The sequence below is a fragment of the Acomys minous genome, assembly GCF_964271855.1.
Source record: "Acomys minous genome assembly, chromosome: 16".
Classification (NCBI taxonomy): Eukaryota; Metazoa; Chordata; class Mammalia; order Rodentia; family Muridae; genus Acomys; species Acomys minous.
The window spans coordinates 12153307-12155947 of record NC_140498.1 but is presented as its reverse complement, the minus strand read 5'-3'; the positions used below and the strand labels follow the sequence as shown (position 1 = coordinate 12155947).

Genomic DNA, 2641 nt, shown 5'->3' with positions numbered 1-2641 from the left:
GATGCTCGGATTTGTAACTTGTGTGTACACAGCTCTGTGAACTCTTTCTGCTGGGAGGGGTCAGCTCTCATTCTTGCCCCAGATTTTATCATGGCAAAGTGAACTTGACATCAAATTCACTTAGCTGCACTTAAATATATAGTTTTGTTATATCAGATGCATTTATATTGCAATTTAGCTACTACCACCATCTGCCTCTAGAGTCTTTACCTGGATCAAACTCAGTCAGTACCTATTGAACAATATCGCCCTGTCCACCATAGTCCCAGAGCCTGGCACTCACCATTCTAGGTACTTTTTGTGTGATTCCAAGTAGTCTAATTATCGCAAAGAAAATTCATTGAACAGCAGTTGTAACTTTGTCGTTGGCTTATTTCACTCACACCGTCTCACCCAGGTTCATCTACACTATAGGCTAAGTCAGGATTTCCTACTTTTTAGAAGGCCAGCTAATACTAATAATATGTGTTTACAATGCTGTCTTTTGTGTTCACCCATAAAGTGTCCCTTGAGTGCCTCTATATTTTGCCAACCGGAAACAAGGCTGCTGTGAATGTGGTTCTCCAAATAACCATGTTGAGATTTAGCTTTAATACTTTCAGTATGTACTCAAAAGTAGAACTTCTGCATTTTATTATGTTCTATTTTTACTGCTGTATTCCAGAATCTTTGTAAAGCTTTACCTTCCTGCCACCAGGGGCTGTTTTCCCACGTTCCCATTAATACTTATTATTCTCTCAAAGCAAATATACAGTGTAAAATCTACCAATCTTTTAATTCACATTCTCTGCTCTGCTCTGGAGTGACTATAAAGGAAGAAAGAGGCTTAAAAAGAGGTAAATGGAAAACAATAGAGTAAATATAGGAAGAAGAAGAAGAAGAAGAAGAAGAGGAAGAAGAAGAAGAAGAAGAAGAAGAAAAGGAAAAGAGCTAAGAATTTAAAAATCAGTCTAAGAAGTATTCATGAACACCAAGTATTCATTAAACAATTCCTTTTTATTATTTATTTATTATGTATAAAATGCTCTGCCTGCATGTGTACCTGCAGGCCAGAAGGGGGCATCAGATCACATTATAGATGGTTGTGAGCCACCATGTGCTTGCTGGGAATGGAACTCAGGACCTCTGGAAGAGCAGTCAGTGCTCTTAACCACTGAGCCATCTCTCCAGCCCCTAAACAATTCTTGAAGATCTATTGCTTCTTAGAATTGTGCTTTGAGAATGGACCTTACTCTTACATATGGGACTTCAGTATTATCACCACAGGGAAGGTGAAATATTTTGGGATGGGTTTTTTTTTTTAAGCTTTCAAATCCCTCAAAGAACCTAGTGTCCCAAGCACTTCCCGCAGTCCTAGGAGCTGAACTCAGTACCTCACGCGAGCCATCACTGAGCTACAACCCCATTCCCCAGAGTCCTCGCTCAGGGTCCTGCAAGCTACGTAGCTCTTCCCAGGTTAGAGCCTCACCTTCCACATAACCTCCCAGTCCTTGCCAAGAGCCTTCTGAGAGCCCCCTTCACATCCTTATTCCTCAGGGTGTAGATGAAAGGGTTAAGTATGGGGGTGATGATGGAATAGAAGAGGGAGATAAACTTGCCCTGCTCTTGGGAGTAGCTGGACGGGGGCTGCAGGTACATATAGATGGCAGGCAGGTAGAAGAGGGACACCACCAGCAGGTGGGAGGAACAAGTCCCGAAGGCCTTGTGCCGTCCCCTGGAGGACCGGATCCTCATGACTGCCCTAGCGATGAAGCCGTAGGAGAGGAGGATGAAGGCCAGAGGGACCAGCACAAAGAAGGCCACCAGCACAGCCAGCGTGGCATCATTCACCGCAGTATCAGCGCAGGACAGCTTGATCATGGCTGGCACCTCACAGAAGAAGTTGTTGAGCACTTGCTGCCCACAGAAAGGCAATTGCACCGTCAGGATGACCTGAACAAGGGAGTTGCCAAAGCCGCTGAGCCAGGCCACAGCCACCAGGCGCTGGCAGAGTGGGCGGTGCATGATAATGGGGTACCGGAGAGGCTCACAGATGGCCACGTAGCGGTCCAGAGCCATGGCGGCCAAGACAATGCACTCGGTGCAGCCCAGCCAGTGGAAGATGGCATACTGCACCGTGCAGCCTCCGTAACTGATGGTCTTCTGGGAACTGCCCATGTTGACCAGCATCTGAGGGACAGTGGTGGTGGTGTAGCAGAGGTCCAGGAAGGACAGGTGGCTCAGGAAAATGTACATGGGGCTGTGGAGCTGGGGATCCAGCTGGGATACCAGGATGATGGAGATGTTTCCCAGCATAGCCAGAACGTAGGACACCAGGAGGACCACAAAGAGGAGGAGCTCCAGCCATGGCCTGTCAGAAACGCCCAGGAGGATGAAGTCCTCTGGGGAGTCCCAGAAGCTGCTCTGGTTGTCACTTCTCATGCTGAGGCATCTTGTGGAAGCTGCAACGAAGCCAAGAGAGTCTGGATGAGTAAGTGTGATGGGAGAGAACGAATTGTCTTCCCACTCTGTGTCTGCTTTTCCTCAGGCTGAGTCCTGTCTGACCTCCTTACTCTGGGTGAGGGCTCAGAGCAGTACGTACACCTCCCAGACCTCCCACTCTGACCTTCACCAAGCCAGCCAGTCTTTCTAAATGTCACTT

At 47.3% G+C, this 2641-nt stretch overlaps 1 protein-coding gene across 1 annotated transcript; it reads right to left on the bottom strand.

The window, feature by feature from the left end:
- Positions 1–1464: 1464 nt before the first annotated feature.
- On the bottom strand, positions 1465–2421 carry LOC311586376 (olfactory receptor 2B11-like; the record flags this gene model as incomplete). The annotated part of the gene is made up of 1 exon (XM_084762323.1): positions 1465–2421. One exon carries the CDS (start codon positions 2419–2421, stop codon positions 1465–1467), a length of 957 nt encoding a protein of 318 aa, XP_084618449.1.
- Positions 2422–2641: the final 220 nt, after the last annotated feature.